The 24,418-nt window shown below is 39.1% G+C and overlaps 2 protein-coding genes across 2 annotated transcripts in view; one reads left to right on the forward strand and one right to left on the reverse strand.

Annotated features, from left to right (window-relative positions):
* Positions 1-22,997, forward strand: tp53bp1 (tumor protein p53 binding protein, 1). The gene is made up of 29 exons (XM_058781359.1): positions 1-176; positions 1,328-1,533; positions 1,613-1,694; positions 1,767-1,842; positions 1,937-1,995; positions 3,682-3,798; positions 3,895-3,949; positions 4,173-4,333; positions 4,432-4,558; positions 4,890-4,978; positions 5,058-5,257; positions 5,579-6,866; positions 6,971-7,087; positions 7,238-7,438; positions 7,825-7,891; positions 8,130-8,223; positions 10,883-11,173; positions 11,273-11,332; positions 11,487-11,636; positions 12,715-12,935; positions 13,200-13,346; positions 13,614-14,002; positions 15,352-15,543; positions 19,812-19,994; positions 20,563-20,751; positions 21,255-21,349; positions 21,455-21,651; positions 22,467-22,603; positions 22,716-22,997. Exons 2-29 carry the CDS (start codon positions 1,354-1,356, stop codon positions 22,895-22,897), a joined length of 5,346 nt encoding a protein of 1,781 aa, XP_058637342.1. The 5' UTR covers positions 1-176; positions 1,328-1,353; the 3' UTR covers positions 22,898-22,997.
* The window catches only part of tubgcp4 (tubulin gamma complex component 4), an 8,376-nt gene continuing 6,946 nt past the window's right edge, over positions 22,989-24,418 (reverse strand). The window contains exons 15-18 of the mRNA XM_058781357.1: positions 24,199-24,333; positions 24,000-24,116; positions 23,349-23,488; positions 22,989-23,272 (exon numbers count right to left, since the gene is read on the reverse strand). Of these exons, the coding sequence (XP_058637340.1) occupies positions 23,260-23,272; positions 23,349-23,488; positions 24,000-24,116; positions 24,199-24,333 (405 nt within the window). The 3' untranslated portion in view covers positions 22,989-23,259. The remainder of the gene's footprint in view (positions 23,273-23,348; positions 23,489-23,999; positions 24,117-24,198; positions 24,334-24,418) is intronic.

Raw genomic sequence — 24,418 nt, forward strand, 5'->3', positions numbered from 1 at the left:
GGAACTTTCGTGTCCAATCAACGGCGAGTATTCCTGCAGGGTTTTTGCCGCGAAGTAAAAGCTTTGCTAAAGGTTAGGCTGTGAAAGTGTACAGAAGTTATGTACGTGCACTCACTGAACGGCAAAATGCAACACGTTCCCTGAGATGGATTTAACGCCTACCAGGGATCCAGCAAGTAAGATCGCTACTTTCCCCCCGCTGTGTTTTACAGGAAGGGCAGCTTTCTTAGCTGCAGTGCTCGCTAGCTACCTGCTTCATCATCATCGTATGCGCACTCTCTCCGGGACAAAGCTGTGGCTTTTCTTGGGAAAATGCGCTGTGTAAATAATCCACGTGTTTGGCTGTTTGAGTTTTAGCAAATCGTTTGTGCATTTCTTGGCGTTGTTTAGTTGTATAGGTTTTACTTCTGGGATTATTTGCATTGAGTTTACTTGTAGTCTCGTGCTGGCAAGCAGCAGGAAATCTCGCGATTAAAGATCGCCATTTGTGTAAATGAAAATCAGTTTTTGTTTTATGTACAACTTCTTGGTAAACATGTTCTGTCGTAAGATGCATGAAAGTATTACCTTAAACACATGCACACGTTTTTGCTTTAATATCCAAAATGCTGTAGACTGACATGAGATAAAGACCCTGCATACAGCTTTCAAAGAATTTGTGTTTGTTTGTTTTTTTTCCTCCTAAATTACGTGGAGCGAGTCGCCCCTTTATGGGCGCCGCCATGTTTACATCACATGACCAAGCCCAAAAATAAAAAACAAAGCAAGATTCGAAGGAAAATATGAAATGGGCTCATGAACATAAAAAGAGAAAAAAATCAGGACAGCACTAAAATTGTGAATATTCTGACACAGAAGAGCATAATTTTGTCTTTCTACTGTTGTGCTAGCAAAAGGAATTTACATTAAATTTACATACTTTTTGCATCAATTGATAATTATTTTCTTGTTTACCAATGTTAAAGCTGCTTTGAAACAAGCTGTATTGTCTAAAACACTGGCTTGACTAAAGTACAAACAAAAGTAAAGTTGAAACTTCGAAATACTAATACGAAAGAAACACATGACCAGCTTTTCTCTTGGAGCTGACAGAATTACTGATAATAACAATAAAAGTACAAATAATATGTAAAGTTTATATAGTGCTTTCAGCTTGAACACAAGGTGATTTACAATGCATACACACAAAAATACATCTAAACAAAACTCCTGCCAAACACAAAACCTTATTTAGTTTACATTATGAAATCATGTGCTTGGAGACATCAGTGGGTTTCATCTGTCGTCTCTGTGTTCTAACCCTCCTGTTTAATCTCTGTTTATGTAGACATCTGCTAACCCCGTCCCATCCTTATGGATCCTGGTGAGAGTGATCTTGATTCAAGTTTTCCTCAGACAGAAAACCCCTGCCTCATAGTTGAGGACTCCCAGCCTGACAGCGTGGCCCTCGAGGACGATCCTGACACCAGCTACTGTGCCCTCTTCGCCCGCCGCCTCTCTAACCTACAGCCCACATCACAAAGCCCTGTGCTGGTGAGGCATCACAAGCCATAGCAGCGTGTGTGTTTTTTTCTATAAAGAAAATTGATATTGAGTCATCATGCCTTTGCAGGAGCTAATTTCTTCCCCTACTAAAAGTCGTTGTTTACAAAGTGACAGTCAGACTGGTAAGAGTGACACTACAGCCCACTCCGGTGAGTAAATTAACTTGAACTAAATTTCACTTATTATTTCTTTATTGAAAAAGGGGTTTTGATTCGTTTCAGACAATTTGCAGGCCAACCTGGGTTCAGCAGAGCATAGTCAAGTTTTTGAAGTTCACTCTTATCCTATCTCAAAAAGGTACTAAAAATATGAAGCTGATATTGAGCCTTTACAATTTCCATGCAGAGAGAAATATTTCATTTTACTAAAAAGCTTTCATTTTGGTTTTTAGTGTTACAGAGCACATGGAGTCTGAGGCTAACTCCACCACAAACTGTACAGAGACACGTGGTAAGATTTCAAAACAATATACAGTAATTAATAATAATAATTAGTATTATTTGTGTACTATTGTAATATTTATAGAGATGCCCCGATTACAATATTTTGGCTGATTCTGATTTCCGATTTTTTGGAAGTGTGACCTGCCGATACCGGTTTTTGCCGATTCCGATTTTCTTTCTAAGAACTATAACTGACAGCATATACAAACAAAAATCTATGCAAATTTCAATGCAAAAAATATTTACATCATAAAAGAAATTATTAAACATTACAATTCCCCCAATCTGGACTAAGTTACAGATTTTCTCTCACTTAAGCAACTCGGGGAAACGGGGAAAATAAAGTGCTCTGTGACTGGAAAGAGGAAGAAATAGTTCACTTAAAATGAGTTGCTGTGTGTAACAAAACAGAGGTCATTTCCCACTAAGTTTATAAATGGTCATTTTTTTCCCCCTAACCTTATTAAATGTGTCATCTTTCACATCAAATTCTTACTTTGTTTCATTTAATTCAGTTAGCATAATAAGAAACTGTAGAGTTGTTACCATTCAAATGAAATTAGTATTAACAAACTCTTATCTTTCCACTGCTGAGGAAACGGAAGCTGCATCTGAAGTGTTATTAGATGCATTTACACAGACAGTTTGATGAAGCTGAGGTGCCATAAATGCATTTACACTGCAATTTCAAATTCATAAGTAATTTTATAAGATTAATGTTTTACATATTTTTTTTAAACATACAAATAAATGTTGAAAAAATGCAATGATACTTTTAAATATGACTAAACAACCAGTAGGTGGCGACAAGTGTCCGTTTTAATGAGTGAGTCATTTATTCATTCATTCAACCGATTCATTCAACGAGGCAAGTGACTGTCCTTATGAATGGGCCACTGAATCATTGACTCTGGGAAACATCATGGTCGTATAATGTTGCTTATCTAAATCATATTTTATAAAAAAAAAAAAAAAACATTCTACCGCAGTATGCATCTATAAATTTCTGTGAGTTACTTTGTGTGTGTGCTGTCTCTCTCAAACACTCACTCAGGCTGTGCAAGCCTCATCTGGCACGACATAAATACATTATCAGTCGCTATTTAATTAAATTATTGCAATTAAAATCAGAATCATTCTCACGCGAAATGATGCGTTTACACCATGGTTTACACGCGACTGAGTGTGTGCGCGTGGCTGTGACGTCATTGCCTGTGCCGCTGGCAATAAAAGGATCGGCTCGGAATCGGCAAGAAGTGAGACTGACCGGCCGATTCCGATCTGGGCCGGTCATGCAAAAAATCGTCCGATTCCGATCACTGGCCGGTCAATCGGTGCATCTCTAAATATTTATTCATATTTTGAATTAGCATTTATTTTATGTTTCCATTTTCACTTTTCAACTTTTTTTAAGTTTCATAATTTTTGTGCGCTTGTGGTTTTAATTTGTTTGGGATTCATTTATTTTATTTCAGTTTTAGTCATTTTAGTACTTCGATTTAAACTTATTTCAGTTAGTTGTTCATTTAATACTTCTCTTTTATTTCAGCTTCATTTCAATTAATTTTAGTTAACTATAACAACACTAAAGCACTGTGGCCATTCATTTCATATGATGCTGCCTCTCAGAAGTGTACTTTATTAATACAGTGCTTGGCAGAATAAATAAATGATTGTGTTAATCTGATCACAGATGAGATGTCTCAGTTTGGTCTCTTGGAGCTGTCGGAGAGCCAGGGTGTATTTGAGGAAGATGAGCAGGATGGAGCTCCTGCAAATAAAACAGACAGTCAGAAACCAGCCAGCCAATGTATGTTTAAATTTTACTGCAAACTATTGACTGCTGCCCTTTAGTTCTCATCAAGGATTTTTTTTAAATGGGTTTCTGGTCATTTTTTTCTGTCAGGTGGATTGAAGAGTTCAGAAAGAACATCATCCAATCAAGATGGAAATTCTACAGGGCAAGAATCTTTTTCAAAAGCATTCAAGATTATTATTACGGCCTCCAAGTGTAAAAATTGTCAATTGTGCAATGCTGAATCAGAGGCTTTAAATTAGTTTTCAGTAATGAAGCATGACATTTTAAGAAATAATTTTTGTCATAATTGTGTCATACAGTTCTAGCTAATGATAGTTTGTCCAGTTTTTAGTTTGACAGTTCTAAATTTATTGATGATATTGTAGGTCAGAAGTCAGTTCGAGCTGCCCTTCGAAGCCTCAGGATGGGGAAAGCAGGAAGCTCAGTATTCAGGCTATACTGCACTCTCAATTAACTGACAGTCAAGAAGATGAAGAAGATGTGCTTGCTTCCTCTCAGGATGACATGTTTGAAAAGGAGAGAAATGGTGTGTAGACCCAAATGATTCCACTTATCATCTGTTGATGTCTAAATATGTTTTCTGTTTAGTTTATTGTTGTTATAGAATCATGTTCACTATAACAGGCACCAAGCCAGACAGCAGTGTTACAGAGCTTGACAGAGAACACCTGTCAACATCCACACCTGCACATAGTCTTCGTTTGCTTCATCTGTCTGGACAGGGCACACTTGTACAAGAGAGTCTTTCACAGTAAGTGGTGATTCTTAGCATGATTTATTGAAAACATTGTCTTTAGGTTGGAGGGTAAAATTATCAATCTATTATTTTATGGATCATAGAAAAAGTAAAGATTATGATATTCCAATATGTAACAGCATGAATGCTATATAAACTTACTTGACTCTTCAGTTTATAGTTTACCCACAAATTTAAAATTGTCTTGATTTTCTCAGTTAAGAATGTTAATGATTTTGACGACAGAAAGTTTTAATCCCATTTTGATCTGATCTGTTTCTCTGTGTACACTGAAAAGGTTAATTGTAGCATTGAATAAATGCTTATTTTTCTGTCATTTCTTTAGGCAATCTGTTGACTTTGTGGCTGCCACTCAGGACAATTTAAGCCAAGCACCTTACATTGTCCCAAATTCACCCACAGAAAAAGAGCAGAGTAAGTGTGTTTCACGTACAGATTAGGCTTATGTGATGTAAAAAGATTTTCAGAAGAATTCCTAAATTATTCCATTTAGATTATAATGAAGCTTCTGCATCCCCAATGGACACATCAGCACCCCCTGAGGACCAGCCACCGGGGAGAGAGGAGGAGCCAATGGACATGGACCCCTGCCCCAAACCACAACCCACAGCCTCCACTCCAGTGTCCCAGAATTCCCCTGGATTTGTTCTAGAGAAAAGCCTCTCTGTCCCCAGCCAGCCTGAATTCTCACATGTAGGCATCAATTATTCAGGTGTACACATGTGGTCACATTTGTTGAATTTCAATAGAAATCCAAATTAGGAATTTTGCGTGAGGGTGAAAGCATGAAACCATGCAGATTTTGGGCAAATGTTAACCAATAGAAAGCTGTTCAGTTTGAAAGTGACTTTTGTGTGAGTTGTGCCACTGCACTACTGACAATAGAAAATGGACCTATTTTGCAGAAATTTTGCTAATGTGACTACATCTTAACTATGTGTCCATAGCATTCCACTTAAACATATCTGCACATTCTTTTATTGACAATGTATTTTCCATGTTTCCTCAATGTAGGACGTGTTTATTTCCACTCCAAGTCTTGAACCTGGGAGGAATAGTCAAGGGACTGAGAGCTCACAGAAGTTGCCTCACCAAAACAACCCATCAGCAACCGAGTCAGGATCGCCCAAGCAGACCGGCCCAGCGGAGCAGCTAAAAAAGTGTTCAAGCAGCAGTTCACAGCCCTCTGAGGTGGCTGAGTGCTTTCAGTTGGAGCTCAACAGTGAAAACAGCAGTTTTGCTCAGAAGACACAGTTGTTCATTGTGGAGGAGGATAGCCAAGCCACACAGATCGTGGAAGAGGAGGGAACTGTTGGTGCGGACAAGAGCAACTCTAACCCTAAACACCATTCCCAAAATGCAAGCAAGAATGTTACAGACACTGAGCCTGTTACAACATCAAATTCACAAAGCCTTTCCAGGGTGCCTGACTCAAAAAGTACAGAAAAAGCAGAAGACTGTAACCCCTCTCAAAAGCTCTCAGAGGGTGTTAATGTAGGGAACCAGAATATAAGCGCTTCTCCAGGTGCGACTCCATCCCAGCTTGTTGGTGCAGATTGTGTTTCAGACACCCCTAAAGTACCACAAACAAGTAAATCCACAGTCGCTGACTGTTCACAAGCTTCGCCATCAGCTGATAGACTCATAACCCCTGTTCCTGTCCCCCAACAGTCTCTATCTCAGTCGGTCTTGACTGTTTCGTCCCAAAAGAACACCGAGAAGGAAAAAGAAAATGTTAGTCAAAGCCAGAGACTCAGTCAGCCCATGACACACAGCCACAGTGTTGTTACAGACAGTGTTAGAAATACCGAAGAGGAGGAGCGGATGGATGAAGGTGAGATTCAGAAAGAGGTGACAGGTGATGACACTGGGATCAAGCTGGGTTTGTCTCAGAGCCAGGTGCTTTCTCCTGAACCCATGGAGGAGGAGAATGGAGAGGAGGAGGAGAAGGAGGAGAAGGAGACGTCCCAGCGTGAACCCAGCAGAGAAGACCACTCCTCCAGTAAAGAGGAGAGCTTCAGTGTCATGGTGCTAGAAGAGAGCCAGAGGGTCTCTCAAGAGAAAGTGAAGGATGGGAGGTCACAGCCGTTCATAAGCTCCTCGCAACCTGTGAGGGGCTCCGTGCAGGACAAACGTGAGGCCACGGCAAAGATCTCAGGGTCTCAGCCGGTGGGATCAACTGAGGTTTCACCTTTACAGCTTAAGAGAGCCAAGTCCCAGAGCACACAGCCCAGTGATGCAGGACAGCACAAAAAAAACTCGGACAATGCCACCAACAGAAGTCTGAGTGACAGCTCTGGAGGTGGGATTAAGCCTCAAACAAGTGATCTATTATCCCTGCTCATTATGTAACTGGTCTTCAGTAAATCTAACTAGCCGTTTTCTGTTTCTTTCTTTCCTTTCCAGAGCTTCCGTTTCACTTTACATTGCCCAAAGAGGGCGAGCTGATCCGCCCAGCAGTGAGTGCAACTCCTCCACAGATTAGTCAGCTGAAAAAGACACCGAGACACAGCACTCCTATTGGTGGGTGTCCCTTTCTTTTCGTTGCATAACATATTTGTGTTTAAATATCAGTATGCTGAGATGAAACTGCACACCCCTCCCTCTTAACCTTCCTGTCCTTGTTGTGGTGAACCATTTATCTTTTTCTTCGTGCTTTTTGATGTTTTGCAGAGATGACCTCGTTCTCAGAGCCATCAGAGGCTGACGTTACCAGGGAGACGACAATGGCGGCCAGTGAGATTTCGGTAGAGGAGAGCAGAGAGGGCGACGAGCCAGCAGCAGTGGAGCAAGATGGGAAACTGAGTCTCAGGATGAAACTGGTGACACCGGTGGAGGAGGGCAGCTCGGGATCAGAACATTTCAGCCTGCAGAGTAAAAGCCGTTTTTTGTTGTTGTTGATGATTTTGACAAATTGACATTTTCACTCACCGTCTTACACCAAGAACACGATAATATAGTTATCATATATAATTGAAATTGCATAATTACAATGATATACTTTTAATTATTTATTTTTATATTTGTATATATTTTATTATATTTAATTAAAAATATTATAGTAAAATATAAATATATTACAATAGCCCATATTTATATTTAAAAAAAAAAATTTATTATTATTTCAAACATGGTTATATACTGTCAGGTGTAATGAATTAAGTCAGTAAATAAAGTGAGTATTAAGTTAAGTAAATACTAGTACTGTTTTAAGTGGTCTAAAGTTTAACCCATTAAGCTTGATTTTAATGCTTCCCCAGAACCACCATTAACAGATGAGGAAGGATCTGTCTCCAAGGCTACCACTGTTGCCATGGATGTAACCAGGTAACCTGCAGTAGTTGCTATGCAGAAGCTTATCTGTGGGATGGATTCATTTTTCAGCTGTCACTCACAGCTGCTGATTCTCTGCCTTAGTCATTTTAACACATTTGTAATGCAGATCCTTAATAATGCCTCAAACTTTTTTTATTTCATTTAAATACTGGACGGAACTGCAGATTTTAGTTTTCATAGTTGGGAAATCATGTGGTATATTATTTCCCTGTTCTTGTCTGTTTTTCAGTCCTTCTGTGTTCAGTCGTGTTCGGGAGGCCCACAGGCGGGTCCAGGTAGAGGATGAAGAGTCCAGTGATCCTCCACTCAGGTACCACACTCCTGTGAAATAAGAAAAATGTCACACTTTAAATCACCACTAGCTGTTCATTAGAGATAAAAGTATATGTTTGTGCAGTTCTATTTAAAAATAGCATAATAGCATCATGTTTGTTTTCTAGGTATCTTGAATTATATGCTCTCACAGGGCTGTACAATGAGCATTTGCGACTGAAAATTACTGTGTGCAAAATTGCAATTGTAAAAATTATTTGTATGCACCTGGTCAAAACATCATGACATCAGGATTAAAATCCTGTTGTTGTTATTGATCCCTAATGCATGTTGTGTGCAGTGTAGAAAGCCCAGTTAATTATAATGTTGTGCTGAATTTAAGGCATAGTGCATCAATACATATTATAAAATACATATTTTGACATTGGGACTTTGTGCTGTCAAATAAAAAAATGCTGTTCTTTTATGCACAAGCAGCTCCTGATCCTGTGTTTTCAGTGCTGCACGGATTGCAATTAAAGGGATGGTTCAACCAAAAATTAAAATTCTGTTATTAATTACTCACCCTCATGTTGTTCCAAACCGCAAGGCCTCCATTCATCTTCAGAATACAAATTACGATTTTTTTGATTAAATCCGAGAGCTTTCTGACACTCCATAGACAGCAAGATTCCTACCACGTTCAGGGCACAGAAACGTAGTAAGGACATTGTTAAAATAGTCCAAGTAACATCAGCGGTTCACGAGAATATTTTGTTGTGCGTAAAGAAAATGAAAATGTCACGTCTTAAATTTAATAACTGTTATTACAGTGGGAGTGAGGTTGAGAGTGCTCCTGACATTTTAAGTAATTGTTCTTTGTGGTCTAGTAGTCCCTGAAGCAAAGGTCGTGACGTTCCTATGTGTCGCCTTGGATCCTGACAAGCCATCTGCTTGACACCGAGGTCGACTACAATCATTTTTAAATGCTACACTTGGAGAAAGAGATCAAAATATCAGAGACAGACCCCAAAGAGGCAACAAATCAAGCTTTCGCTGTACAAAAGCAGCTAACATTTTGAAAAACTATGCTGGTGTAGTGATATGGCAGCTCTGGAGCTTTCAATTTCCAGCCAGATTGCACAGATAAACATTTATCAACTGGAAGTAGAACTAAATAAACACATCTATTCCCTCTTGTGAGAAGCCATATGGAAGTGCTGAAATAAAGTGAAAGCCCTTTTTCCGCCAGCCTGAGAAGCACTTGACTTGCTGTCTCATATGAATCTCATCCATCTTCCCAGCCATGACGCTGCTCGTTTTATAGCTCCTTTCCCGCTTGCCGGCGATAGCTAACTATTTATTCAACAATTCTTCTTTTCCTTGTCAGTCTTTGATGCATGTTCACGAAAGTACCACGACATACGTGTGCACATTCCTCTGCTTGTAAACAATTTGTAATAAGACTCATTTATAAATCATTTGTGAACTATAGAGAAGCTTTAAGGTCTTCCTGTAGTTTTCTGCAAATTTAAAGCTCTATTGTTTAATGTTTAAAAATTAAACGCAGAGATCTATGAATATTTGTATTTTAATTTACTATTGTTAGTGAAAGTGTAATCAAACTATAATTGTTTATCATATGTTCATAAGGTGATCAGTGCTGCTTTTGGAGGGGCATGAGTGCTTCTAAACAACAAGCATAAAGCCCTGTCTCAAGTCACTAGACTGCATAAGAATAAACTTGGGCATAACTGACCTTGAATTCTTTTTTGTTGAGGTTATAAATAGAGTTCCCTTGGTGTTGGATATCTTTAGAAACCTAAAGTAGGTTTGATAGTGCCATTCCTGCCTGGTCAGGGCTGTAGAGAGCCGTACAATGGAGCATGACCCACTTCCACAGCTCAAGGTTGGGATGTTTTTGGTTTTGTTTTGGTCTTTGTCCTGGGTTCCTCAAGGTGTTCTGGTGATCCTGGTAGGGCTGCACACTTGAAATAAACCAAAATCATAATAGAGCCTTCAAATGTAAAGACTGTGATATAATTAAATAAATATATGCACTGTGTGTTTCAGAAGAAAGCGTGGCACTGTGTTTTCATGCATGAGTGACTCATGCTCTGGTGTCTTCAGGGTCTCAGAGCGGCTTGGTTCACAGTAAATGCTGCTCCACACAAACTCATCTCTGAGTTTGGGTGGCTTATTATAACATAAAATCTTCCCAAACTAGTAAAGATGGTGTTTTTTTTTTTGGGGGCATTGTTGCCTTTTATTTTGATAGGAAAGTATGTTTTTGACAGCGAAGTGGGAGAGAGAGAAGGAGGCGTGATCAGAAAAGGTCCACGAGCCGGTACTTGAACTCGACACCCAAAGTGCAAGGCGCTATATGTGGCTTGGATATATTGATGCTCATGAGGCTATCGACGATGTTTAATGTTTAAAAATGAAGACATCAAAACAGCCATAAATCACAAAAATTTGGGCCAAATTGTGCAATCCCTCCAACAACCATAGGAAACATTATTTATTTATTTTTTATTTTTTAATCACATTTTATCATAAAAAACTGCCATTAGATTTTTGTCTTTAAATCCTGCAACCCCCTTTTTTTGTGTCAATAATAAGTGAGAAAAAGTTATTAAGCAAGGTGATGTGCACTATAATAAACAAATGTACTCTGTAGTCTTTCTAAAATTCTGCCTGTATGTGTTTGTCTCTTCACTTCTCCAACAGGCAAGCAAGCCAGCTGTTCAGGTCCCCAACACTAATGACTCAGGGCTGTCTCCCAACTGCCCAAAAGAAACGGTGGACAGCAGAGCCTCAGGCCGAGTCACTGAAGCTGTACCTCTGCACCCTGCTGGTGCGGGAGCAAACTCTGAACCTCTGGTCAGTGGTCTGTCCTCCCCTGCCAAAGAACAAGAGGTTCTCAGAACTTCTGACAAACTTCGAACACCTGTCCGACAGAGAGCTGTGTCACAGCAAACTAGTGTGGATATCAGCTCGACCACCAGCCCATCCAACAAAGTAAGAAAGTGTTGGTTATTTAGGACACATTTAATGATAAAGTGCTTTAACAGGTGTCATATGTTATATTTTTTCCTTTTGTCTCTTTTGGTTTGTCAGAGAGCTGTGTCTCAGCAGACTAGTTTTGATCTGTCTGGACCGCATAACCTGTCTGGAAGGGTATAAGATTTCACTAAATGTTTATAATGATTTATTACTTATTGTAAATATGTTATCCACTAGGAAAAATCCTGTCATAGATTGTAAGAAATTATTATTTAGTATGATTAAATATAAAGGGCTGTAACCTTTCAATTTTTTCTTACTCTTAAAGGGAGAACCAAGCACACCAACCAGAACCCATCCAGGCCCATCATTGCGCAGACATGTTCGCACCATCCAGGAAGTCCGAACAACGGTCACTCGCATCATTACAGATGTCTACTATGAAGATGGCAGAGAGGTTGACCGTAAGGTTACCAATGTAAGAAGTGTTGCCTTGGTTAGAACTCCATGATTTTTGTTCATGTATCAGTGTCTGATAATTGGGACATTACTATCTAGCAGTGTTGGGGGGGTAACAAGTTACATAATCAGATTACTTTTTCAAGTAACTAGTAAGGTAACGCATTACTTTTTTAATTTACAAGAAAATATCCAGGTTACTTATTCAAATACGTAATGCCTGTCCCCATGTTGAGAGAAATCAGGAGTAAGTGCAGATGTATTGTGTGGATTGTGTAAACATGATGGTTACTGTAGTTCTAGAATAAATGTGAACATGCTGAGGCTTAACATTAGTCATCTCTGCCTGAGGCGTATTCATTACATTTTTGTTGTGAAAAGGCTTTTTACATTTGCTAAAAACAGAGGTTTCTTATATTAAAAACAAACCAACAAGCAAGCCCAGCCAAGATTTAAAAAAAGTAAAGCAAAAGTAACATAACATTACTTTCCATAACAAGTAACTAACGTAATTGCTTTTTTAGAGAGTAACGCAATATTGTAATGCACTTCTTTTAAATGTAACTTTCCCCAACACTGCTAGATAGTATTTGGCTGGTCATGTCATCTCAATCTGGTGGCCCCCGTGAGGCGACCAGGTGCCAGAATTACATAAATTGACCAGATTCAAGAAAGATAAATTGTAAGAATGTTCCTAAGTGCAGTTTATGAAAAATTCTTTAAACATTCTCATATTTTCTTTAGAATGTCTATTTTTATTTTTTTTTCTCCTCATGAAGAAAATGTCAGGCTTTGGCTCAACATCCCAATGATTTCATTAAACTTTTGGGAATTTAAGACAAGTTTTATAGGTCATTTACAATGTTTTTTAAGAACATTCTTTTCAGGAATTCAGATTACTCTTAGTAAGCTACTGATATGGCTGGAATCTTAGTTTTTTGTGAGGAGATATGATTTTAAAAGTATTTTAGAAGTGCCATTTATTTCCTTAGGTGTAAATGTTTTTAATGTGGAAAATATTACTTGGTGCACCTTCAATGGTTTTAGGTACAGATTAAGCTGATAAACAAACCTCTGCTGTTTTCCTTTTCTCCAAGGAGTCAGAGGAACCCGTGGTGGATCGCTGTGTCGTAGACAGTGACATCTCACCATCCCGCACAGGAAGCTCCATGACATCAGGAGACCTGGCTGACGTCAGTTCACTCTCCTCGAAGGCCCCATCACACCACAGCTCCAGTGGGACAAGCAGCACGGGCCTGGGTCCCATCAGAATGCCAGATTTTCTAATGCCCCCCAGCCGAGGGGCCAAGTCTGGCCGGTGAGAAGTCTTCCTGTCTCTGTTTCCATTACTAACACTCTGCGGTTAACACATGAGTCTCGGTTGTAGGGAAGTAGGTGCTGTTGCATAGAACGTCTTGTGTGCATGTTATTGTCAATACGTTTCATTAGAGCATGTTCTCACCTTCTTGTTATTGGACACGGTATGATTTTAGTATCTTCTCATGGCTGCTGCTCCCATGCACATTTGGTCGAGGGCGTTTCAGCTGAACGCATCCTCTCCTTGTGTGTGTTTGAACCCCAGGCGGGGGGGATGGCAGCAGCCGAGGAGTCACACTGTGGTGGTGGGGTCAGAGGTGACGGATGCACGGGGGTCTCGGGTCACCACCCAGCTAAGCCCCCGTGGCCGTGCCCGGCGAGGAAGGCCTCCTTCCCGCGGCCCGCTGTCCAGGTGAGGCGCTCCTGGATAGGCTGGCAGGGTCCAAGACACTCTTTGTATTAGATGCTAATTTATAGCCACTGTTTTTAATCACCTTGCATGACCCTTGTTCCTTGTTTCCCCAAATATGACTTGGTCATTAGTATTAACTCAAACGCTTCCCTTTGTAGCTCATGGATGAGCTCTCTGTTTCCATAATTAATGGGTGTTGTGATGCTCATTGTGTCACTTTTTTTTGTTTTTATTCTCTCTCCATTACCTGTTAATACTGACTCTCAGAGGTGGCAGGACAGGACAGAGAGGTGGTGCCCATGGCCAGGGTGCATCATCCTCAGAAGAGGAGCACTTTGCCCAAAGGCATGTCCAAGCACCGGGCAGCCCAGTAGAGCCCAGTGCTACAAGCCGCTCTGAATCTCTCAACACCACCTCCCCAGATAACAGCGCTGGGTCCAGCAGTTTTGTTGGGTTGCGTGTGCTGGCCAAGTGGTCATCCAACTCGTATTTCTATTCTGGGAGTATCACTCGAGACCTGGGAGAGAACCGTTTCCGCCTTCTGTTCGATGACAACCAGGAGTGTGAAGTACAAGGAAAAGACATCTTGCTCTGTGACCCCATTCCTGTAGAGACGGAAGTCACTGCCTTAACTGAGGAGGAGTACTTTAATATAGGTAAGCAGGACCGAAAAAACTTTACTAGGGATATAACGATGCACCCTGAGCCATTTGAAAATCAATACAAATAAGTGATGATTTAAATCAGTTGAGATGTTAAATGAGTCGCGATACGGTTGGGGGTGGGAGTTTATATGAATGTATCTCTGAGGGGAACTGACTGTCTTTAGAAAAGTTTAAATGCTATTTTCTTTTCCTCTTGCCTCTGTATAATGCATATTACAGTAGTGTTCATAAGTGCTCTGTATCGCTGTTGTTCCATAAGCGCCACCTGCTGGCAGGGTGAATTGGCATCTCATTCAGCCTGTCTGCTGTTTCTGTTTCATGCTTTATCTAGTATAATAATTTCACATTACTGAATTTAGAAATGTATCGTTTTGAAATTATACAATCTAATTTAGATTAAAAACTGTTAATGTTGCATGTATGCAGCATCTTTGTTTAGGTTGTGATTAAAAAACAGTGGTTGCCTCTAATTTTAAATGGAAAGTTAACTGGTAAAACCTTAGTTTGTTTATATGAAGAGATTTCTTTTATTTGTGGTGTTTATTTGATTTGGGGTTTGTTTTAAAATTTCAATTTACTTGTTATTTAACATATTTCAGTTTCACAAAGAAATGTGCAGCTTTTGTTCAAGCAATAAGAAGGACACCATATCATTTATAATTTGTCATAAATCTAATTTTGGTAAAAAATAATTGTATCATGTAATCAGTATCGTGAATCGTATTGAACCATACAGAACCATTACCTGTCTGTCTGTCTATATATCATTCTTTCTGTCTGTCTGTTATTCTATCTTTGTCTATATATCTTGCTGTCTGTCTTTCTATTGTTCTATTATGTGTATATATCTTTGTCTGTCTGTCATTCTGTCTTTGTGTATAAATCTTTTGCCTGTCTGTGTATGTCTGCCTGTTTGTCTTTTGTCTATATATGTCTTTCTGTCTGTTTGTTTGTATACCTTTCTGTCTGTCATTCTATGTTTGTCTGTTTTTCCTGTCTGTTCTTTGTCATTTTATCTGTCTTTGTCTATATATCTTTCTGTCTGTCATTCTATGTGTCTTTGTCTGCCTGTTGTTCAGTCCACCTTTGCCTATCTTTATATGTATCTGTCTGTCTGTTTTTCTACCTTCCTTTGTCTACTTCTGTCATTCGAAAACATGCATAATCCATATGATGTTTTTACCGTTATGGTCTAATGATTATTTAGTTATTTTGTGACAAAATGCAGAAATAAAAAAAATTTAAAAAATGGGTAAGGAACATTTAAACAAGTAATTATTTTTGGGGAAAAAACTATAATGTGGGGGAAAAAAACCTGATTCTGTGTCTCTGGTGTTCAGGTGTGGTGAAGGGTCATAAGACTCAAGGCTCTGAGTTCCTTTACTCTGTGGAGAAAGATGGTCAGAGTAATTGGTACAGCAGAACGTCTGTGATTCTCAGCATGGAGCAAGGCAACCGCCTGAGGGAGCAGTATGGACTGGGACCCTATGAACCATCTACACCCCAAACCATGGCCTCTGATATCAGCCTTGGTGAGTCTTCAATTGACCTGTTCAAACCTGTGAAAGTGGAAACAAGTTCTGGATCCAGGCAAACTATAGAAACAAACATCTATAATTTAATGAAGCTTAAAGGGATCCTATTATGCTTTTTCACTTTTTGAATTTTAGTCAGTGTAGTATGTAGGTTTTGGCATAAAAAATATCTACAAAGTTACAAACATCAAAGTCCACTCAGTCCAAACAGATATTTAGTTCTTTTAAAAATCCCTTTTCAAGAACTACAACAAACGGCTCGTTTGGACTACAGCGTTGTTTTCTGGGTGTTGTGACATCACAAAGCTGTCCACTAGAATATCTTTCAAATAAATCCCGCCTATGGAAATTTGAATGGTTGGGGGGTGGGGAGGGGCGAGGTCGTGGTTAGAAAGCTTGAGTGCATCAGACAAGAGGACGATGATGAAGAAGTGCTACTGTAGCGGAACGTTTTCACAAGTTATTACACACGCACCTGAATAATTATGCATGTAAATATGTATGTTACAATTATGAAAACGTTTTTATAAATTGCTGACAGTACAATACTGGACGATGTAATCTGCATAATTTACACTTCAATTATGAGACTTAGACAGTGTTTCCCATACATTGATTTATTTGTGGCGCCCGCCACAAATAGATTTTCCAAAAGGCTTTGACTTCGTTGAATAAACATGAGCACTGCACATTTCAAAATCGAAACCCGGTGCGGGTGTTTTTATATCACTGTATTTCTGAAGGAAACCGACTTAAGAAAAATTTGAATGCCTGATAAAGCAGCGTTTGTGAGCGGAGCGCTGCTTTGTGTACAGCGTTACCAGGGAAATCTCGCTCTCTACCGCTCCAACAGTGCCTCCTGCTGGCAGAGAATGAATTTGTATATATATGCCACCACAAATAGAGTGTCTGGGAAACACTGGACTATGATATAAATAAATTCAACTATATAACAGTTTCACTGCAATTAATGTTAGAATTAAAGAACAATAAACATAATGCATATTACCGTTGCACTTATCTGTACATAGTAAATGCAGTTGTTAACACAACCAATAATAATACACCTAAAATGTAAAAACATACAATGTACTCCACTTTCCCTGCAGCGCTGCAGTTTTAAATTTATGCTCTTTTAATTTAGATATGAGGTCATGTTGTGACATATCGATCTTCCATTGGTCACATAGTATCACGTGATGTGAATTTGCAGGCCAGAGTTCACCAAGCTTGAACTTTGGAACGCCGCGAAATGTGAAAACTTTTCGCACGGGCTTGCATTTCCAGTCTGATGCATTCGCCTGCGTATGAATGGAAGTCAATGGAACAAAAAGTGCAGTGTGACCGCGGCTTAATACGTCTTGCAATATCCGTGCGTGCAAAGGTTCTGCATGATCCTCTTCAATGTTCTCGGGGTCTGAATCCGGCTCAAATTGATATGGCAATATTGACGCCATCTGTAACTATACTGGAGTAGACGGAACTTGCTGCTTTGGCAAGGGGCGGGGCAGTACTGAAACGCCGTCTAAGTTGTTTACAACGCACATTTCGTTTTTCGGAAGGCGGGCCTTCTTCAAACCTGGAACTAATTGAGCCGTTTGTGCCAGTATGGGGAGAAAAGTATTGTAATAATGTAAATTATGTGAAAAATAATGAATTTTTTGAACCACCAAGCATGAGAGCATGTTTTAGTACACCCCCAAAACAAACAGGACCCCTTTAAAATTTACATGATGCTTGCACAAATTTGGATTTCATTAGAATATTAATGGCCTCTGCTTTTTAATTTAAAGGGATAGTTCACCCAAAAATGAAAATTCTGTCATTAATTACTCGCCCTCATGTCATTCCAAATCCGTAAGACTCTCGTTCATCTTCAGAACACAAATTTAGGCCCCTTTTACACTAGTGCGTTTTTGTTTTAAAACTGTGTTTTAGAATGAAAACGATCCTCGTTTACACTGGCGTTTCCACTGCGTTTCAGAAACGATCTCCGTCTACACTACACAACCGAAAACGCATGTCACATGACCATTCATGTTGGTACAATCATAGATATGTTACATAGGTAGATTCCCTATTATTTAGATGGCAGACCCGTCTACGTGCTTGGAGCGGTCGAATGGGGAATCTACCCGTACATATCTATGGGTACAAGAATGAGCATGATGTTATTGTTTACACGGTCATCAAGGATACGCAGAGAGAATTAGGGCTGTGCGATATGTCAAACGCGATGATCATGCGCATCTCGTCAGTAAAGCCGGTTCCGTGATTAGCAGTATGAATGTGGTCAGCCACGCCATCGTTTTCAAAAGTCTCAGTTTTTGTCCGTTTACACTGAAACGCAACCCCGGAGTTTTCAAACTAAAACGGGGTCTGCAGCGTTTTCAAAAGTCTCCGTTTTCGATCCCGAAAACGCCGGAGTAGTGTAAACGATAGGCGTAACCGTAGCAAAAAGTATGCGTTTTAAAATGAAAACGCACTAGTGTAAACAGGGCCTAAAGTGCCCGTATTATGGATTTTTGAAAATGAGCTCTAAGCCAGTGGTTCTCACTTCCAGTCCTGGGGGCCCCCTGCTCTGCACATTTTGCATGTCTCCCTTATTTAACACACCTGATTGAGATCATCAGCTTGTTAGGAAAGAGATCCATGAACTGAACTAACGAGCTGATGATCTCAATCAGGTGTGTTAAGTAAGGGAGACATGCAAAATGTGCAGAGCAGGGGGCCCCGAGGACTGGAATTGAGAACCACTGCTCTAAGCGAATGAAAACATCCTGCGAAGTTTTAAATCTAAAAGTGCACCATGTATAAAATTATTGTCTCTTAATAGAAAGAGTCGACTCTGAATCATTGAAACGAGTCGTTTTTAAAACGAATCCCAAGCCATTTCATGTTGACTTCAACATGAAACATTAGCATATTGCCCGCCCACTTGCTGGTCTTTTCGCGTTGGTCTGAATGAAAATACAAATTCATTCTTTGCCACTGCGGTAAAATAGCTGTTTCCCCTGTAACGGCTGTAAACAAAGCAGCACTGCCCTCACAAACACTGCTTTTATTATGAAATGGAAATAAAAATTGACCAATCACCGCAGATTAGTGTCACGCAAAGGAGGGGTTTGGAAAAATGAATCGTTAAACGAATCGTTTGGGAGTCGTTGAGCAAATAAGGTCAAAATAAATGCATATTATAAGACAATGAAAGTGTTTTTTGACCTTGCATGCATGTCAAACTGTTGTTGGGAACTCCTAAAACCAAAATACGAACCTTTCATAAACCATAATAGGGGCACTTTAAGATATTTTTGATGGTTTCTGAGAGTTAGTAAGGACATCGTTAAAAAAGTCCATGTGACCTCAGTGGTTCAACCGTACTTTTATGAAGCTGCGAGAATACTTTTTGTGCGCAGAGAAAACTATAATAATGACTTTATATTATAGTAAAATAAAGCAATAAGCCCCAAGAAGCCGTGGTTTACAGTGAATTTATAACAGCTAAGGGGCGTTGTTAGGCACGACGCGAAGCAGAGTAAGGTTTCACAAAATAAAACAGAGCAAATAAGTGTAATGATATTGATATTAATAAAAACAGTATTCTTCCAACAATGTAGTTCCTCAGAAACAGTTGTGGTTGGAATAAAGTGGTTGCCAAGCAGCAACACACAAAGTAAACAAAAGTGTAGGTTTGTAGTGTAACGGCTTCGAATGTGGCTCAACCAATCAGAATCATGGACCGGAACTATCTGTTTTATAAATAATATTTCTGGCCATTTTTGAGACCTCCTTCTTGAATCAGTATCTTAAGTATTTTTTACTGTACAAATAAATGCAGCCTTGCTGAGCAGAAGAGAATTATTTTAAAAATTAGAAAATATTACAGATCCCAATTTGAACACTGTGTGAAATGTTATAATAAATGTATTAATAGAGCTGTTGTAATTATTATTATTATTATTATTATTATTATTATAATTATTATTGTCTTTTTTATTTTATTTTAAAAATTCATAAAAATGTTACTGAGCAACTGATGAGTAACACAGTTTCACTGCAGCTCTCGGATTTCATCAAAAATTGCTTTATTTGTGTTCTGAAGATGAACGAAGCAACATGAGATTAATTAATGACAGAATAAAATTTTGGGGTAAAATATTTCTTTAATGAATTACCAGCAGAGGCTAACTAGCCTTCTTTGTCACACAAGTTGAAATGGCACTAGTTTTGTCACAGTTTGCATCACTGTGTTATTATGTCCTCAGATAACCTGGTAGAAGGAAAGCGGAGACGCCGAGGAAACTCCAGTGAAGCCGGCACCCCTACACGCAGCTCCAGCAACAGCCCAAGAAACCCAGGGCCTTCTGGGAAACGAAAGCTCATCAGTGGTGCGGAGGATGACAGGACTCCTGCAAAGAGAGGACGCAGGGGGGGAGGGGCCAGAGTGGGTACGGTGCCCCTTGCTGACAGACTTTATTCATTCAACAATATGGACCAAAGCATTTGCTGAATTTTAGAATAATGTTTTATCATATGCCTGATTTTATTGACTAATTTGGTCTTTTATTGTTCTGGGTTTTTAACAACATTTTATTCATTTTAGTGGCTATGAAATTGTTTTACGTTTATCTGTAAGTGTATTTTAAAATGAACTCGGACATATGAATGATAAACCGAATGAGTGCCTTTTTCCCCAGTGTTTTCATTGTTGTATGTAACTGTCTGAGTTTACAATATAAAACATCTGATAAACCACCTGAAGGTGTGAATAAATACTGCTTTTGATACAACTAAATGCAGTGCAGATCTCCAGCTCTAAACAGCAACTGGTATGTGGCATGACATGCTTTTTCTTTTGTGTGGGTGAGCACTCAACAGGGTAGATGGGAGTGGTGCCTGTGTTTAATTCTTCACAGTTCATTATACTTTATGGGCTCTTTGGGACACAACCAGTCTTTGATTCAAAATAGTGTTCAGTTATGCTATACTTATTTTCTTTTTGTTTCATTTGAACAGGGCAGCGTATTGCTGCTTGCAACACATCTGGGAGTGGAGTGGACCTGCCCCCTGACCCCAATGACCTGGTGACAACACATGGACCTCTGCCGGAAAACTCCTCTCTCTTTATGGGGTTTGTGTTCATGCTCACAGCATCCTCTGAAAACGACAGAGACTCCAACCACCAGCCCAGTGATGAGGATGATGGTGAGGGGTAGAACAAAATAAACACCACATCATACGTAGCAATGATTTTAAGGCAGCTAAATTGCTGTTTATTATGTTTTGTGGAATGTGAAAAAAATTGTGTAATTATTTAATAATATCACATTTAATAGATCAAAGGTGACAGTAAAGACATTTATAATGTTGCAAAAGAGTTACATTTCAAATAAATGCTGTTCTTTTGAATTTTGTATTCTTCTTATAACATTAATAAGAAATCTTTCTTGAGCATGAAATCAGCATATTAGAATGATTTCTAAAGAATCATGTGTCACTGAAGACTGGAGTAACAGCTGCTACAAATTCAGCTTTGCATCACAGGAATAAATCACATTTTAAATTGCATTAAAATACAGGACAGTTATTTCAAATTGTAATAGTTTTACTAAAAAGTGTAAATAATTGCACCCTTGGAAAGCATAAGACTTGGAAGAAGTGTGTAATGTTTGTATGTGACTTCTAAAATGCTATTTCTCTCTCGTTAGAGTATGTTCAGAGAGCGCCATACAACAAACACTATACAGAGAGGCAGCTTGAGGCAGGAGGAGGAATGATCCTGCTTGACTTTAATGAAGAACAGGTGAGCTTATATTCAGCACGACTCCCTTCTGTTCTGCAAGAGTTGTACAGCATACTTTTTGCTGTGTGCGCATGTTTTATGTATGTGTGTGTTCTGCATCATCAGTGTAAAGCAGCCTATCAGAGCTTGCTGATCGCCGACCAGCACTGTCGGACCAGGAAGTACCTGCTGTGTGTGGCAGGTGGAGTTCCCTGCGTGTCTCAGATGTGGGTGAGGGATTGCTGCCAGGAGAAGAAGCTGCTCAACTACAGGAACTACCTACTTCCTGCCGGTCTGGGGCCAGAGGGACGCATTGTGGAGTGGTAAGAGCTTCTCTTGTTTTGACATGATTCATTTTCTCATCTAATATTAAAAGAGAAAAAAAGTCAGATCCAGTCTTTACGACCGACTGTCTGTCTGTCGGTAAGCAATCCATTTGTATGTTGTAAACATCCGGTGTATCTACACTAGTTGCTGTATTAATGAGTTCAGCCTCTGCATGATGCCAGGAGACTTGAGAGAGTAACTGTGATAGTGGAAAGAGAGTACTGAACACTGAACATATTTAGAACTGAATCAAGCCTGTACTGTGTTTTATACGTTTTTGAACTGCTGTCAACATTAAACAAAAATTGAATGTTACATGATTGTAAATACGTGAATTCATACAGTAGACACTACTGCCATTTGACTGGTCATGTCTCAAATAATGAGGAAAAAAAACTTAAAATCCAATTTGACTGTGCAGATGAAATCGCATTTCCAAAAATCTGATTTTGATTCAATTACAAACCACCTTCCTGTAGATTTAAAAACTTGTATCAGAAATTCCCCAACTCTCTGTTTTAAGAAATTATTAAAAATTCATATTAATCTTATGCTGTTATTAATATAAGTACTTGTATTTACTTTTATATTGTACTGTAGAACTTTGAGTGCGAGAAGGCAGTTACAAAAACTGCATTATTATTATTATTATTATTATTATTACATATGGAATTGATTTGGATTGTTATTCAGACTACAAACAACAGAACAAGTTTGAGTTGAATACAACAACAAAAAACATTTTCACGGCCTGCCTGAACAGTCTTGGAAGCTTGAGTTCTCTTTTTTTTGAATACGTATTTTTTCTCAGGCATCCTCGCTGTAACCCTTTCAAAGCTCTGAAGGTGGTGCTCATATCTGAAGATCGTGTGGATTTATGGACCTCTTTGCTTTCCATGGGTGGTGCAGCAAAAGTTCATCACCATAAAGAAAACGAAGACCTTTCTGGTGGGTAACAGAACACTTAGTTCAGTGGAAAAACATATTGAGCTAGCGTAAATAACTGGTGACAAAGTGATTCGAAAACCATGTGGAATAATGTGATGTGAATTTTTGACAGACATTCCAAACGTGAAGTTTGACCTGGCAGTGACATCCACTGCATGTCCATCTGAGGAACTGAAACGTGCGGCACCGGACATGCCTGTTGTCTCTCTGGAGTGGCTGATTCAGAGCTTGATCTGTGGAAAGTGCCTCAGCTATGACAGCAACTCTGAATTCTGTCACAACCCTTCCACATAAACCATCATTCCTCTCGTCTTTTAAACGTCCTCTGTGTTCTAGTGCATGCGTTTTACTGTACATAGTTTTTATTAAATAAAGAAAAAATGTGATTGTTTCACTTGTCTGTTTTATTTCATAAAGCATATGGTATTTACAAATTTGAAGTGTTCACGTTCAAGGAATAGATTTACTTCTCTAAAATGGCTTGGTTTAAGATGGATGAGAGTGCAGAAAAAGCAGGACACAAATTGTGACAATGACGAGTCCCGCCTTACAATAATTTAAATATACAAAATCAACACACTTATTGTATTAGGCATGCTTTCATAAGCTGAAATGCACCATTGTGTGAATTTTGCCTCAGATCTTCAGGCGCTGCATTATAGCCCAAAACTGTAGGGTAACAAACAACATGAGTTACATTTTTACATGAATCAGCTTAATCATACACAGCATTACTCATGCCTACCTTCCCAGCGTGCCTCCTGCCTGTGTGTAGTATTTGTTGTAGTCGAGTCGTAACAGCAGCTGTGCCAAGTCGGAGTTTATCTGGTGGTTACGCACACTGGAAAGAATCTTGAAGAGCAGGAATGACTGACGACTAAAACCCTGAGAAGTAATACACACACATAAATAAATCATACTTTGGTAAATCATGAGATAAAAAGGTTGAAACTGAGGTAAAAAGCTGGAAAGTATATGGAAGCCCATTTCATTTCAAAACACTTTGTAAATCATAGTTATGACAAAATTATGATTTAATGCCATAATTTTGACTTTATCTTACCTTCAACTGCCATGATTGACAGCCTTATCTCAATTTCAACTTACTTGTCATAATTTAGACTTTTTAACTTAGTATCTCCTAATTTTCAAAAGTCATAACTGGCTTCTCATAATTTAGTTTTCCCTTTTTTACTTTCATAATGAACTCATAATTCAAAATTTTGTCATGATTATGACTCTCAATTTTATGTCTTAATCATAACGTTTTATGTATAAATTTTGATTTACCAAAACATGACACCCCTCCCTCCCCACAAGAGGCAGAGATGGGCTTCCATATATACAATCTTGCATTTGGAATAATTCAGAAATCAATTCACACAAGCAAAGCTACCTTCACAAGAATATCCAGCTGGGCTGCTCCTCTTTCATCCAGAGGCCCGAGATTCTGACTGACCAGGGAACAAAAGTTGTGACAGAGGTCCAGAATCTCATTCAAACAGTGAAACACCTGAGAAAGAAACAAGATTCAACCAAAAGCAGAACACAACCTGGGTTACTGACATAAAGAGAGGTTTGTTATGGACACTCACAGGCTTGAGCAGAATGAAAGACTGTGCAAGGAGATTGCTGAGGAAATGGTCATGGGCCAATCGAATGCTCTCAAAGTCTCGTGTGGCGTTGATCTGTTGCAAGAGCTGCGAAAACTGGGACTCCAAAACATCCACCTGAAGAGCAATGGAGGAAACACCTCAAATATATTCAGTGTGTGTAGTATGCAAATTGAGAGGCAATCAAATAGATGATTGAAGT

The sequence above is a fragment of the Onychostoma macrolepis genome, chromosome 07 (genome assembly GCF_012432095.1).
Source record: "Onychostoma macrolepis isolate SWU-2019 chromosome 07, ASM1243209v1, whole genome shotgun sequence".
NCBI classification, from domain to species: Eukaryota; Metazoa; Chordata; class Actinopteri; order Cypriniformes; family Cyprinidae; genus Onychostoma; species Onychostoma macrolepis.

Excerpts from the sequence above, each read along its gene's own strand:
- tp53bp1 (XM_058781359.1), top strand. The coding sequence starts at position 1,354 with ATGGATCCTGGTGAGAGTGATCTTGATTCAAGTTTTCCTCAGACAGAA. Across the intron at positions 3,799-3,894 it reads TCAGAAACCAGCCAGCCAAT|GTGGATTGAAGAGTTCAGAA; the intron begins GTATGTTTAAAT and ends TTTTTCTGTCAG. Across the intron at positions 11,333-11,486 it reads CGCATAACCTGTCTGGAAGG|GGAGAACCAAGCACACCAAC; the intron begins GTATAAGATTTC and ends TTACTCTTAAAG.